This window comes from Micropterus dolomieu, linkage group LG14 (genome assembly GCF_021292245.1).
Source record: "Micropterus dolomieu isolate WLL.071019.BEF.003 ecotype Adirondacks linkage group LG14, ASM2129224v1, whole genome shotgun sequence".
Classification (NCBI taxonomy): domain Eukaryota; kingdom Metazoa; phylum Chordata; class Actinopteri; order Centrarchiformes; family Centrarchidae; genus Micropterus; species Micropterus dolomieu.
The window spans coordinates 22,014,591-22,029,307 of NC_060163.1; the positions used below are offsets into that span (position 1 = coordinate 22,014,591).

General features: G+C 38.3%; 1 protein-coding gene across 1 annotated transcript in view; it reads left to right on the top strand.

Moving 5' to 3' along the window:
• Window positions 1-14,717, top strand: part of LOC123982788 (ankyrin-3-like) — a 97,992-nt gene that overhangs the window by 14,057 nt on the left and 69,218 nt on the right. Inside the window, exons 5-11 of the mRNA XM_046068624.1 lie at window positions 2,622-2,720; window positions 7,003-7,188; window positions 8,450-8,473; window positions 11,798-11,896; window positions 13,168-13,266; window positions 13,792-13,890; window positions 14,058-14,255. Coding sequence (XP_045924580.1) covers window positions 2,622-2,720; window positions 7,003-7,188; window positions 8,450-8,473; window positions 11,798-11,896; window positions 13,168-13,266; window positions 13,792-13,890; window positions 14,058-14,255 — 804 coding nt within the window. The remainder of the gene's footprint in view (window positions 1-2,621; window positions 2,721-7,002; window positions 7,189-8,449; window positions 8,474-11,797; window positions 11,897-13,167; window positions 13,267-13,791; window positions 13,891-14,057; window positions 14,256-14,717) is intronic.

A 14,717-nucleotide genomic window follows, 5' to 3' on the forward strand; every position in this document is an offset into this window, starting at 1 on the left:
GCGTTTGCTGTCAGGGCCCCGAGGCTCTGGAACAGCCTGCCCGAGGAAATCAGGTCGGCTGAGTCAGTGAACTCTTTTAAGTCCCTTCTTAAAACATACTTTTATAGGAGAGCTTTTCCCGATCTTATTTGACTTTATTTTATCCCTTTTATTTTATTGTATTTTACTAATTTTATATTAAATTTTCATGCTCTTATCTTTTTTTTGTATTATTCTTTACACTTGTTAAAGCACTTTGTAACTTGTTTTTGAAAAGTGCTCTACAAATAAGGATTATTATTATTATTATTTATGTTGTTTGTTTGTGTTTTTTGTTGTATTTTTTGCTGTTTGAATAAGTACATAATCGAGGTTAGATAAAAAAATACTTGTCAGTGGTCACTTTAATATTGTGTGTGTGTGTGTGTGTGTGTGTGTGTATATATATGTGTGTATATATATATGTATATATATATATATATATGTATGTACATAAAACATAATAATAAGAATATAAAAATTTTTAATTGAAGGAATGTAAGAATTAAAGGGGTAGAAGTACATAAGTTTTACTTCTTCCTACTCCTTTTTGCACATGTGATAGAAGTATGTTAACACAGGAAAGAAGGGTAATTTGTTTGCTGCTCATCTGTTGTTGGTTTTTCTCCTATTTTTAAAAAATTGTTTTATTTTTTTATACTTTCTCTTGTATGTTCAAAATAAAGATTTCAATTCAGTCAATAAGTAAAAGACTAGCTGTTTATTCATGCCATCAGTCTTAATGCTAAGCTAAGGTAAGTTAATTTTTTGGTAACTCTCTACAAGAGAGGGAAGACGTTTATTTTCCAGAATGATAAATTATTCCTTTAACATTGCAAATAACAACCTTAGTAATCCTGCAATGCAGTTGTACATTTTATTAAGCTATGTGAAAAGTGTTTTGTGAAAAGTACTGCTCAAAAAAGATTTTTCTTAAGGTATGCAGTCACTTATCTGTAGTTTTATTATTTTGATTCTTAGTTTTACTTCCACTGTGTCCTTGGTCATAGCTGCAGTTTGACTGTGAAATTTAAATGGAATGTTTTATAAGGTAGTGAACTACAAGAGGAAATCTTTTGGTGCATAAACATCAGAATAAATACAAAGACAAGAGGAGGAGGAGGATAAGCTTTTCTGCATGCTGAAGTGATTTTTGGATCCTTGTGTTGCTATGGAGATGGAGTTTTCTTGGCCTCTTTATAGTGCTGCATCACATACACTCTCTTCAACTCGAGCTCCAGATCAGCTTTTATCTTTGCTGTTATCAGGTGTGAGGTATGTACAGAGGTGACACTATGTACTCCATGACAGGTCTGCTGGAATAGTACATTCGTGTGCAGTTGTAGAGGTCGGGAACAAACTGATTTGAAGATACAGGTCAAATCTTCAGTCATGGCGCTTTATATAATAGCAATATATCATGATTAAGCACATTTGCTTGAAATATAATCATGGATCCATTTATAGATTAAAAAACAGATGGGAATGTCTGGTTTTGGCTGACCCAGTTAATTAAATACTTGAGAAATCATGGTGCTTTATCACATTAATGCAAATATCCTGTAAATCCAATACTGCCATAAAGCAGTCCTGCTCATCGATTTTTAGCACTGCCTGCAATGATCTAAAGCAAGGGATAGATCATTGTCATTGTCCTACTTTCAGATCAGCCTGACTTACGTGTTTAACGTTGTTCTTTTGAACAATATTTTTTTCTTTTTCTATTCTTTTTGAAGTTTAATCCAATCCATGTTATTTATTAAGCACATTTTACACATGTAAAAACACATAGAGCACATTAAAACATAGACAACAACTTAAGACCACACAGCTCTAATGCTGTGTTAAAAGCCAGGGGATAAAACTGACATGGGATTAAAAGTTTCGAGGGTGGGGGCCATTTTAACCCATGGAGGTAGCTCAATGCATAGTTTGAGGGCTACTGCTGAAAAAGCGTGGTCGCCCTGTTTTTTAGCCTGGTTTCAGGGGCAACTAGCTGGAGCTGATCAGCAGACCATAGTGACCTCGGGGGGGTAAGATCTCAAAATGTTTTCTAAAATGAACGTGGAGCCAGTAGAGTGAGGCCAGAACAGGTGTAATGTGTTCATGCTTGCGAGTTCCAGTAAAAAGACGAGCAGCTGCGTTTTGGAGTTTTCTGTCTTTAAGTTCTTTTTGTTTTAAACATTTAAATTTTCTTCTAACTATTTGAAAATGTCAGCAAATGCCAAGGTATACAAACATACAGAATGTAAAGGAAGAAAAGACTTAAATGTTTTCACAGAATCACATTTCCAAGACCTTATCTTGTAATTACAGTAGGCTATTACTTCCCTATCTCATAATTAGTAGAAAATATCTCAGAATTACAATAAAGCAATCTCATTATTACGATATAGTTTAGAGAAGTCCTGATTACAAGTTAAGGCCTCCAATTTTTTTCCTTTGGGGAATGCAATGCACTTCTATACGTTTTGACAGCCTTCTTGTTCATAGGAGATTCAATAGTTAAATAAACTGTCTTTGAGGAAAACAAGGGGGGGGGGGGGAAGGACCGGATATCATAATCATGATTTCAGGTCTGATTCAGTGCTTTTCTTTTCCAGAATGGCTTCACTCCACTGTATATGGCGGCGCAGGAGAACCACATGGATGTGGTGCAGTTCTTATTGGACAACGGCTCCAGTCAGAGCATCGCCACTGAGGTAACTAAACAAGCACAAACACATCATGTGCAGTGCATATACACTTGACGTCTGTTTGCGCACACACTCATGAGCCCATAACAGCTTCTAATTGCTACTCTTCATCCCAGCTCTCTTTTAGCCCCCCCGTAATTACACAGCAGAATTGTGACCTACAGACAGAATTGTGACCGACAGCTGGATAACATGTGAAGTCATTGTTTACTATGATGTAAGGGGTAAAAATAATCAAAGGTAATTGTTTTTATAGATGTATCTGTTGACTAAATGGTAAAGTAAGAGAAGATACAGAGTGATTAGAGTGAGGTAGGGAGTTAGCAGGAGAACAGGCGATGGCAGCATGACGGTGTATTCATTCAGAGTGACCTTGGATGCCTGCAGAGGGAGGAAACAGTGACGTTACAGAAGTCTGACATCTGTGGTGTGAGCGAGTGTGAGTGAGTGTGAGCGAGTGTTACGCTGCGAGTGTGTCAGTACGATCCATCATCTGCAGTTGTAGGCCGGCAGACGGCCAACTGCCACCTCTGTAAGACTAAAGTGTGAAAAACACATGCTCATTTTGGCCAAACCTCTCCCTCTGAAGCACATCGATGAGGCCAGTCAATGTCGTGTTAGGTTTTGTCTGCACTGTCAAATAGGTGGTGAATATGTAATCCACAGTGCACAAAGATTACTCACTACTATAGTACAATTAAGATTTTCACATTGTTCTTGGTAAGAGATCATGAAAGAAAAAGTCACAGGGATGATTGTTTCAGCAGCCATCATGTCCAACAGCCTGGGGTGCCATTACAATACCTTTTCTATATACGATTTATAATATTTATAATATCTTACTTTGAGAAGTATGAACATTTTTCTACAAACTCCTTTTTTTCATTTAACAAAAGAGGCCAAACATCTCAAGTGTTTAATATTTAAACACAAGCAACTGCCAAAATAAGATGCTTGCCAAATTGTAATTGTGGGAACTATCTGATTAGAGAATGCGTTAAGAAGCTTTTAAACAAAGCTTCTGTACATGACAGTTTTCAATATTTTTGTATTTCTGGTTTTGATTCGCAGCCCTACCAACAATTATTTTCGAAGCCACCGCCTGTTAACACTTACATTACCTTTACTCATTTGGCAGATGCTTAAATCCACAGCAACTTCCATTTGTTAAAGGTCGCATGGTAAAAGAAAGTGAAAAATGTGAGGTACAGTTCTTATTTATCGACTTATCAGAAATCTAATAAAGGTTTATTATTATTTTATATGATATGGCTAGTGTGTGATTGCCTATGAAAACTGATGAAAAGACCAAATCTTCCAATCTGTCGTTCTGTCTGTCAGTAACTTCCTGCCTGGTGAAACTTTTTCATTCGTACTAAATACGCTAAAAACTGGACACAAATATATATGGGGTGGTCATGGCGCAATGGATAAGACACATGCCTTTGGTGTGAGAGACCTGGGTTCAATCCCCCACTGTGACACATCCACAATGTGTCCCTGAGCAAGACACTTAACCCCTACTTGCTCCAGAGGCGTGCTAGGTGCAAAAGCTAAACAAATAAATGTAAATATACTTTAATTCTTACAAATGGCTCAGTAATGTTCGAAAACAGCTGGGCTCTGTAGTTTTTAGCAAACATTTCTGAAACAGGAGTAAATAGTGCATTTGTTGGGAACTATTTTCCGTGGCGGATTAATACACATTTGGTGCTCTAGTGTTTATTTATGGCAGCAGGACGTGTGGTTAAGTGTGTGGATGATGTGAAGCAGTGTAACAGTTTGACTCGATGTGTTTTTAATAGTTTTTGTACAAAAGTGGAGCTCTATGGCTCAGGAATAACATTCTTGTTAGTAGGCAGTGATGACGCCCCTGTTTTCTGAATATAAATTGAAGTTGCATCCACCTCATTTTGTTTATCAGCGTGGCGCACTTGTTTACAGAGCTCTGTACTTGACAGTACACAAACAACTCCATGGCCGCTCTTCTGCCTCCTCATTACACCTCATCTTTCCTTTTATTATTTTTTTTTTCCTTCGCCATCTTTCCTCCCTTTGTCTGCCTCCTTCTCCTCTTCACCCCGTTTTCCCACCACATCTCGCTGTTGCCCTTCTTTTTCCTCCTCCCCACAGTCTCCTCCAGTCGGAGACAGAGTGAATTATTCATGTGGGGAAATACATATCCAAGTCTGAAGCAAGTCCCAGTTTTTAACCATTTTATAGCGTGAGGCAGAGTAGATCAGAAAATTTGTTGTTTTTAAAAAATCTACATTTGATCTTTTTATATTGCATGCATTTTATTTTAAAGCATTAAATTACAAATGTTTGACATATCAATGTACAAATTACTGCAGTAATATCCACATTTAACCTCAGTATTTCTTTATGATTTGAATGTATGATCCATAATGAATTTTAAGTTATGGCATATTAATCGCCCTGTTACAATTAAATAACTTGTAATAGGTACATAGTGTCATGCTTTCTATAGTTTAGATTTGTGTGATTTAATGTTATAATGCTTTTAGCTAATTTTGTTTCAGTAAGGCAAACTGATGCTGTGTCATTGCAAGTTTTAAAACTTGAAGAAAAAAAGATCAAAACCCATCTTTTAGTGTCTTTTTGTTTGCTGCTGCTGCTGATGGCGTCTCTGGAGGTATTTTTAGGACATTAAACAGACGTTGTGTCTTTTCCTGAATCCATTATAAAGCAGATGAAACAGCAGGGTAGTGCTTTGGGATGACTTCTGACTTTAGAAATTCTTAAAAAGGCTAAATTTATGCATTTGAAACGCGTTTGTGTGCCCGTGGTAGTGGGCGTGTGTGTGTGTGTGTGTGTCTTGCAGAGATGTTTGTGGATCTGATTATGAACATGTGTTTGTATTTATGTGTGTGTATGTGTTTGTGTGGGTGTGTGAGCTATGCAGGATCTCTGAGGGGAAGTTCTGCTTTGATGTGTGGGTGTAGTGATGCTGAGTTGCTTTTATCCAGACAGCCGGCGTCCTGTGTAAACACACACGCCTTTTCACACACACACACACACACACACACACACACACACACACACACACACACACACACACACACACACACACAGATAATCTGTCTGTTATGTTGCATATTTATATTTATACTGCATTTTACTTGAGAGAAATCTTTCCTTTTCTTTGATGACAGATACTGCTGTTAGTAGTTGCTGTTGTGTGTCTCATTTATTTATATTACCTGTGTGAATGGTGTGTGTGTGTGCGTGCAGTATGTAGTTAGTTTCATATTGTGTGCTTCTTGATTTATGCCCCTTAGCAGCTAAATTTCCTTTTGAGTTGTCCCTGAGCAAGGTAACTGCTACTCGTGCACTTCTGTTGAGCATTCATTAAAATGCCAAAATCGCCAAATGGCTATAAGATTGCTCTCCACACCTTGAGCCCCTTTCACACATGCACCCCTTTACGTTAATCTTTAACATGTCAGACTCATGTCTGAATAAGCACGCCTGTCACTTTTAGGTAACAGTCCATGCATCTTAGTAACTTAGTTATCACATTATCCCCCTGTATTGGTGAATAACACTGAAGAGGAGTATCTTTCTGGGAGTGAGCCTGGCTGAGTTATAAACACATTGCAGGACTGCAGATGAGACAGGAATACTAACATTACTCTGGAGGCACCGCTGCTGACCCTGCGTGTCTCTCATCAGATTAATAGGCAGCTATATAATTTAACTTTACACAGGGAGGCCTCGGCTGCAGTAACGACAGCAGTCGGCCACTTCAAAGGATTTAGCTTTGATGTAACTCTGGTTGATGCTTTAAAGCACAAGCAGCCAAAAAGATTCTCTGCTATTCCTATAATATTCTGCTCTACTGCACTCTTTTCTATTCTTCTCCACTCGACCCCTACTATACCCTACTATTCTATTCTGTTTTATTTTACTTACTCTACTGTGCATCTAATTCTATTTTACTTTTTTACTATTTATTTAAATTTTATTCTACTTTGCTATACTCGTCGATTCTATGCTAGCTGCTTAATTGTAGCCTGCTAGATTTTTAAATGGATAGTTGTTTATTTGCAAAACAATAGCTGGTAAATGTCTTCTTAAATTACAATTTGTTTGGCTTATAACACATAAAAAATTGTTATGTTAAATGTTTTTCTCTAAAGTTATTTTGAAAATGGAAGTTTCTTGTTCATTGGTTTAGCTGTTGGTAGCTGCTAGCAGCTAACTTAAGTATCTGTCTCAGTAACGTTACCACCTCCTGGTCTTAACTCTTTCTGCTGGTTCACAGGATGGTTTCACTCCCCTGGCGGTGGCATTGCAGCAGGGCCATGACCAGGTGGTTTCCCTCTTGCTGGAAAACGACACCAAAGGGAAGGTCCGCCTGCCAGCGCTGCACATCGCCGCACGAAAAGATGACACCAAGGCTGCTGCGCTCCTCCTCCAGACTGACCACAACGCTGACGTGGAGTCCAAGGTACACTCTCTTTTTGATAGGCAGGATTACAACTCCATTATGACCTACTGTTAAATAAATCAAAACACTTCCTCTTTTTCTTCTGTTTCAAATACTATCTAGCTTATTTGTAGTCCTGTGATACCTTGTGTGAATTATGGGCGTGATGTATGGTTAGTTCTTTTACTGAACAGGCATCTGTGAGTTAGCAGTGTACTACGGGTGTATTGCCCTGTTTTTGGGGGGAAAGATGATGTTGGAACAAATTACATATAGCATGTCAATTAATGAGCTTTAGAGTTGCTGGTATGTGGATTTTGTTACTTTGGACAGGGCCATGTTAGCGGTTTCCCTATTTCCAGACTTTGTGCTAAGCTAAGTTAGCCAGCTTCATAATTAGTGTACAGACATGTGGGTGGTGTTGATCGTCTCATCTAACTCAGCAAAAAAGTGCAGGCTTATATTTGCTTCAGGTTTTGCCTCAGATAATACATATTTTTACAATTAGTATTCTCCTAAAAATATGCTAGAAATGAGCATCAATCAAATTGTAGAAATGGCAGTAAAAGCTCTTTTTAGTAAAAAATGCATTTGTTTTTGTTTATACACACACACACACACACACACACACACACACACACACACACACACACACACTTCTTAAACCTACTCCTAATGCCATGTCAGTTTTTTGTGTGACAGTGACATCAGTGGTGTAAATGTGGATGAATGAAGTTTGAGTGTTGATGAGTGGTAAAAAAACATAATTTTACCAAAACAGAAGACGTGCCACTGGCAGAAGAGGGACCAGATCAGAGAGCGCAAGAGCAAAAGGGCCAGGGTATTTATCCTCCCAGAACATCTTGCCCAGTTGCTCCCAATCTGGCCTACGGGCGCTGATACCTTCAGGGACGAAAGGGAAAACAGTAAACTGGCCTTCACCACCAGTTCAACATCCCACTAGGCAGGGCCATCACAGTTAAAAACAATAATGCAGATATATTTACCACATAGTCAGTGTCAGTGTAGATAAAGGAAATAACAGACTGTAAAGGAGAATCTCAGTCCATCATCTAGTTGTGTTTACCTCTGTGTTTTAGTTCTTTTCATTATCTCCGGCCACATTCTCATATACCCATTCAACAGCTTCGTGCTACCATGTTGTTGCTGTTGTAGTAGTTGTTGTGGTGCACTAACCACCCCATTCTCTCCTACTCCCCCCTCCCTGTATATGTTCCTTTTTCTTACCCTACCACTTCCCCATTTACCTTTTCCCTTCTAGATGATGGTGAATAGAACAACAGAGGTACATCTTGTCTTGTCTTCTCCTCTCCTCTCCTCTCTCCTGTCATTGTTCACTCATGGTCACCATTGCAAAGCCAAAGCCTTCTGTTTACCAGCATGAACGCTAAATGCTGGCATGAGTGCTTTTGCTGCTGACAGCGCCTCCCTTGTGTGCTTGTTTTTAAGCCTGCATTGCATTTCGACCTTTTGCTCTGTGTGCATCCAGTGGCTTGCTGCTTTGGGCAAAGATGAAATAAATAACATTAAAGCACTTTTAATTATACCTAGAGCTTTTGAAAACATTTTTGTCATCATAGGCAAACTTAGGTCCTTTTCAGTAGATTTTGTAATTTACCGTAAAATTGCATATATTATCTGGGGGCCAACAAATTAAGACCGGTCTCTAATACAGGCCAGGTAAAAAAAAAAAGATTTATGGAGTCAACAACAACGGCTCTCACATGGTAAATTCAGCATAATGTACATTTCCACAGCACTAATTCCACCAGTGCAACAAACGACTAGAGTAATGTAATTCTAGCCACTTTGCTGTTCTGGTTTCATCCACCTATTAATTCCAGTTTCTCCACTCTTCCCATTTTCCCAAATGATATTAAGCTGCCGTCAGTGAAACTCAAAACTTCCCAGAGATTCTTTACTTGAAAAGCTTACCAATAATGGGAACAGAATCTACCAGAAATGTTGAGTTGCATTGACGGCAGCTTAACATCGATCAATAGAAATGTGAAAGGAATTAAATTAATTGGTAAATGAAAAGAGTGGTTATAGAAACTGAAAGCAGCACAGTGGTAAGGATGACTTGATGGTACTGATGGGATGAGTAATGTGGAAATGTACATATAATACTGAATTTATCAAGAAAACAGGTCAACACTGAGGACGTTTTGAGTTTGCATTAACTGGGAAGCAGGCGAAATAAAAGGCATGTGACTAATATAAACCTGTTTTCTCTGCCGTTGAAGTAAATATAGGTAACTATTTACAATATAATAGTTAATCCAGTGGAATAGCTGCTCCTGCAAAAAAAACCCAACTCATTTGTATTCAAATAGATTAGGCACTGAATCAGAGAACATTTTTGTTTTGTGTTTTTCACATGAAAATTCAGCAAATACCACCTTGCTGCAATTACTGTTATCTTCACAGACATCCTGAGGGTTTACCACATAGTGCATGTAGTTGTCTTTTAGCGTAAAAATATTTTGTGTACATTTTCGAAAGAGTTCACTCCTAATGCATTTTGCTTCTGTTCACTGCTGGATCTATCAATATTGGTAGATTTCAGTTGTTACTTTCTGGTCAAGCTGAAATATGTTTAATCTGGATGTGTATGTGGTCTTGAATCTCATTTTAAGCCTAATTATCTTTTCAGTTAAGCCCGACCTCAATGAAGAAGTACTGCTTAGTCTTAAAGGAATAGTTTGACATTTTGCTGAGAGTCACATGAGATTGGTCAATTGGTTAGCTTAGCTTAGCAGAAAAGACTGTAAAAAGGGGGAAACATCTAGCATGGCTCTGTAGAAAGGTAATAAAATTGGCCCAAAAGCACCTCTAAAGTTCACTAATTTACAGATCATTTATTATTATTTAACGTTTAGTGCGTGCAAATATTAAAGTGTAAAATGACTTCCTGGTGTCTCTGCTGCTCACCTGGTAGCTTCATGGTGAGGACAAGGCTCCAGTTAGTCCCTAACTTGTTGCTTTCCCCTGTTTTCAGACTTTACATGTAGCTAAGCTAGTTAACTAGTTGCTGAATGTACCTTCATATCAGATATGAGAGTGGTATTGATATTTTCATCCAAGTCTCTGTAATAAAGTGAATAAGCATATTTGCCAAAATTCAATATTCCTTTAATGTCTCAGTAGAAGAACTAACATTTTGTAATAATGGATTTTTGTAAAAAAAGTGATTTTCTTTTTGTGGTTTGGCCAGAAAATGACTGGCATGTATTGTTCCTGAGTGCCCAATCATTTAACCCTCACCTTTTTGTTTAGATTTTTCTCCATGCCTTGGAGTTATCTTGAAACATCAACCGCAGAACACTAAGGTTGCATCCCCTAGCCTTGTTGTCTTTGACAGTTGTATTAATACCTTTTACAGAATAAACTAGTACAGGTTTTTATTCCTCCCCATAAGACTTTGCATTTTCCATCCACAGTAGCACCTTTCTGTAATGTGATCCTACTCAAGTTAGAAGAATATTTATCACATCCATCAACTAGAAAAAATGTTTTTGTTCCTTGCACTGCTTGAGTGATTGCTTGAGATGCATATAGTCTTGAATTTTTTTTAAAATTCAGTAACATTTTGGCTGTGCATGTGACCTTCTGTCCATTAAAAGATCCTGAAACTAAGGCTCGTTCAGCTATCGATGCAACAAAAAACTGGAGCGGTGGAGTTAAACTTTAGCATGCCAATACATATATAGCATTTTTTAACAAACAGGAACCTGACATTGTGAGGACTATCCTTTGAGATAATGCTAATTAATGTCACTGTGCCCAGAAAGCGTGTGACCAGAAAGTCGCATCAGCTTTCAATAGAACACCTCATTGATTTTTTATTTTTTTTTTCTTGATTACATGATCAATAACATGTTGACCTTTCCTGTTTGTTCCTTTGGAGAAGTAAAAACACAAGAATTAAGACTTGACTGTCTGAGATTATCTGATCTAATTAATGATTTATTTTTTGATTATCCATTAATCCAAGTTGGTGACCTTGATATCCTAAAGTGTTTTCTTTAGGTCTGGCCTAACAACTTGTGGTTTCTTTAAAGCAGCCTGTTTTAGAACTAGATACCCAATTAAATCTAGGTTACCTTTAATTAATGCAGATAGATGCTCACCTGCATGTCTGTTTTTTTGTATTTCCTGTCAGATAAAAGCATACCACAGAGTAGATTTATTAGGAGTTGAGACAAAAACTTAAATGGACACTCGGTATTTAAATTCCCCAGATGAGTCCCCTTTGCATGGTTTTCATTTCACAGGAGCTTAAAGTTCTTATGTTTGTGATTCTATTCACTTCACACCTGGGTCATTTAAGGTTGCGGTGCACTTGCCCCAACTTTTACACAAGTACTTCACTTGAAATATATATATTTTATTATAAAAGGAAAATCCAGCACTTATTAAATACTTTAAGCATGTTCTGACTTCTGCTCAGCACTGATATGCATCACTCTGTTAGCCTGCTTTTGGCCGACTGCTAATTTCCCATCATGCCATGGTTCATTATGAGGGATTTATTTCTTCTTTTCGTCTCTCTTTACATGATTCTCTTGTTTCTCTTTCTGTCGGTCTGTCTTTTGTCCCTTTTCAGAGCGGTTTCACTCCTCTTCATATCGCGGCTCACTACGGCAATATCAACGTAGCAACACTCCTGCTTAACAGAGGGGCAGCTGTGGACTTCAAGGCAAGGGTAGGTACTTTGCTTCAAAGATGGCAAACACACAGATCTTTTGAAGTTAGTGCTGCTGCAAGCACTCACTCTAGACACTCATCAGAGGGCGGGACACTGTGTGTGTGTGTGTGTGTGTGTGTGTGTGTGTGGAATCTTATACTGACACATCAATCTAAAATCGACAGCTGTGCTTGTCACTCATGTTGTCTGTGTGCTATATGATACCATAGATTGCAGGGATGTATGTGTGCTGGGTTTAATGGGTGTTTGAGACTGGGTGTGTGCGTTTGTGAATCTATATTAAGTGTTTCAGTCTCAAAATGTTTCAATCTCAAACAATTGGTGTCGATCCATACTTTATCAAACGAAATTCTAATTCAGTTTAACGTTGAATTTAACGTTCATATTTAGTTGTGTTGTGTGTTGTAAGTGTTCAGTATTTTTCTTATCACGTCACAAAGTATGTTTACTCTTAACTGTAGAGGTCAAATCCATCAATGTCTTTGTTCCCTGTTTTTAAAGATTTTAAATCCATTTAGATCCATTGTAGCCAGCCATTTCCTTTAACATTGACTGTACAAAATTGTCTAAATTATGTGTGACATTATTTCATAATTAAGACATAATGGCAAAGAACAGTTTGAAGTTTGAAATCTGTGTAGTCATACAGATGATATAATCTTAAAATAGTTAGTAGATGATGTAAATTACTCCACAGTGCATAGTGTCCTATTAAAACCCCCTGTTTAGCCCTGTGTAAGACACCCAGTGCCACTCTGTCAGTAGATACAGATACTATTTATTGGCTTCTGGTAGTCTCTTGGAAAAGACAAAGGGAAAACCAACAAAGCAAACTAGAACACTGTGCAGCTGGCGTTGCTGGAGTGGTTATGTTCCTCTAGAGGGGGATATTTATCAATTTTCCTCTTGTACTGTCAAAGACATCCCCATTTCTCTAATTGAGTAAGCAAATTTCAGACAATTTCAACTGCAGTATTAAAATGCTGCAGGTGTGGAGAGACTGTCTGAAACGTGTTATACAGCTTCATTTTAGTTAAAATATGTTTGTGCATCTTGTGCATTTGTAGCCTACTGTATGCACAATGTCATGAATTATCATTTATCGATTACTTATAGATGACCCACAGAGTTACAATGTTTGTGTTATATTCCTATTGTGTTATTTTCCTTTTTTCTTCAAATAACTACAACTTAAACTGGGTAGTAAAATTTTCTGGCTTCTTGTCTCTGTGCCTGAGTGGCTAAATGATGCTTCTCTTTCTCCCCAGAATGACATTACACCACTGCACGTAGCATCCAAACGTGGGAATAGCAACATGGTGCGACTGCTGCTGGAGAGAGGAGCCAAGATTGATGCACGGACCAAGGTACACACACACTTTGGACCTTTTTTAACTGTTAATATTTAAAGGGGTACTCCATCAATTTAGTATTGCACTTTCATAGGCTCTTGTAAGAGACACATTAAATAAGGAATACTCAATATCAAAGCAGCAGAGGACTTTGCAGTCCCTATGGACTTTTCATAATGCATAGTGTTGCTTTTTTAAAACCCTCCAAGTCTGGTTAAAAAAAACACTCCACACCAACTTTTCTGGTAAAAATGTCCCTAAGCCAAACTCTTGTCCATTTATCTTACAATACAGGCACACACAGTATCTGTATTATATCATCATCTCCATGGTGTCAAAACCAGCTTGTTTTGCCCACCATTTTTTTAGCATAGGGCTTTTCTCAAGTGGGTGTGTCAAATGGAATTTTGTTCAAGAGGTGAAGGGTCACCTGCTGTGTCCTGTCATTAACCCATTCAGTGAGGGCTTCATTGCGTTGCTTAAGGACACTGTTGGTGACAGTACTATGAAGTTCAAAGCGGAAAATGTTTGTTTTCACAGGATGGTCTGACTCCTCTCCACTGTGGAGCCAGAAGTGGCCATGAGCAGGTGGTGGAGATGCTGCTGGACAGAGGAGCTCCAATTCTATCAAAGACCAAGGTACACCTCCAACCTGTGTCTGTCTTCTGTTTCATCATTCTCTATTCAATCTCCCTCTCGTCTCTTTCTCTCTTTCTATTTTTTACTCTGCAAAATCCCTAAACTGTCTCTGTCTTTCCTTCTCACTCTGTTTTTATAAATAGTTCTTTCTCCTGTATTCCTTCCAGAACGGTTTGTCTCCCCTCCATATGGCAACACAGGGCGACCACCTCAACTGTGTCCAGCTGCTGCTGCACCACGAGGTGCCCGTGGACGACGTGACGAATGACTACTTGACGGCGCTGCACGTGGCCGCACACTGTGGGCATTACAAGGTGGCAAAGGTCATTGTGGACAAGAAGGCCAACCCCAACGCCAAGGCACTGGTGAGGATTAAAGGATGGAGGAGGCAGTGGGGGGTCAGCAGCAAAAAGAGACAGTTGTCAGAAATTCACTAGTTTGAGGAAAATGAGGCAGAAAGAGAGAGAGGGTGTTAAGATGGCAGAAGGATAGACAGGTACAGAACATTAAAGTTGGTGATGAGGTAAAGTTTTTCTCCCATTTCTCAAAGGTTTAACCGACCCTGAAGGCCCCTCAATATCTTCTCAATATCAATCTTCTCATCAGTCATTTATGGATTTGATAGAATAGATAAATCTGCTGCCTACAATACGATAATAATTTAATTCCTATATGCTCACATGCTGTGTTTTAGACATTTTTCTAGATGTATACTAGCAGTTGGCAGGAATGAAAGACTGAGGGTCTCATTTTTGTGGTTTTTAAGTTTTCTTTTTCCTATTTTTTCCAAACTGCAAGGTGAATAATAACAATGAAAACAGTTTTTC